Genomic DNA, 1,186 nt, shown 5'->3' with positions numbered 1-1,186 from the left:
TTATAAATTGTTTTTATATTTATATTTTATTATATTTCAATTTATATTTTAAATTATATTTTACAAGAATAATTGAGTAAACTACTTTTTTTTTTCTATCCTCCTGTTTTCTAACCCAGCTAATATTCCTAATAGAAATTTAAACTAGAGAGACATAAAAAAAAATTATGCATTAACTTATCATTTTATTAAACATTGAATTTATACACATATAATAACTTATTCCTATTCCTATAGTATATTTTATTATTTCCATCAAACGGGTGATAAAAGTATAATTGGAAAAAATTGAATTAATTTGCAGGGTTGTGATGCATCAATTTTGTTGGATGAGAGTACCACAATCGAAAGCGAAAAGAGTGCACTCCCAAATGTTAATTCAGTAAGGGGATTTGAAATTATCGATAAAGCAAAAGCTGCTGTGGAGAAAGTATGCCCCGGAGTTGTGTCTTGTGCAGACATAGTTGCAGTAGCAGCACGTGATGCATCATTCGCTGTATGTTTATAACTTGCTTACAATTTGTATATACTACATAATCTAATATTAATACTATATGTTAATAATTTAATATGATGCAGGTGGGTGGTCCATCATGGACAGTGAAACTTGGACGAAGAGATTCTACAACCGCAAGCAAAAGTTCCGCCAATACAGACCTTCCATTATTTACAGATGATCTTCAAACTCTTATTTCTCGTTTTAACAACAAAGGTCTCACTGCTAGAGACATGGTTACTTTATCTGGTAATTTCTTTACAAAGTCATCTTTTGTTTCAATTAAACATGCATAGTTAATTATATATTTTTGTGTAAACTTTTGTTTGTATACAAATTAATATTGATCAATTTGATTTTAACTTAGGTGCACACACAATAGGACAAGCACAATGCTTCACATTTCGTGGCAGGATATACAACAACGCAAGTGACATAGATGCTGGATTTTCTAGCACTCGCCAACGTGGCTGTCCATTGTCTAGTAGCACAACAAACGATCAAAAATTGGCAGCATTGGATTTGGTCACACCCAATTCATTTGACAACAACTACTTTAAGAATTTAATTCAGAAGAAGGGTCTTCTTCAATCTGATCAAGTTTTGTTCAGTGGAGGATCTACGGATTCTATTGTTTCTGAATACAGCAAAAATCCTACAACTTTTAAGTCTGATTTTGCAGCTGCTATG

At 31.6% G+C, this 1,186-nt stretch overlaps 1 protein-coding gene across 1 annotated transcript; it reads left to right on the top strand.

Annotated features, from left to right (window-relative positions):
* Positions 1-292: 292 nt before the first annotated feature.
* Positions 293-1,180, top strand: LOC101492428 (lignin-forming anionic peroxidase-like; the record flags this gene model as incomplete). Its single annotated transcript, XM_004517090.2, has 3 exons — positions 293-496; positions 580-745; positions 864-1,180. Coding segments are annotated over 3 exons (687 nt in total), but the record flags the coding sequence as incomplete, so codon positions are not given.
* Positions 1,181-1,186: the final 6 nt, after the last annotated feature.

This window comes from Cicer arietinum, unplaced genomic scaffold, assembly GCF_000331145.2.
Source record: "Cicer arietinum cultivar CDC Frontier isolate Library 1 unplaced genomic scaffold, Cicar.CDCFrontier_v2.0 Ca_scaffold_5226_v2.0, whole genome shotgun sequence".
Lineage (NCBI taxonomy): Eukaryota > Viridiplantae > Streptophyta > Magnoliopsida > Fabales > Fabaceae > Cicer > Cicer arietinum.
Note: the sequence above shows the minus strand (reverse complement) of the source record. Positions and strands in the feature narration are given on the sequence as shown.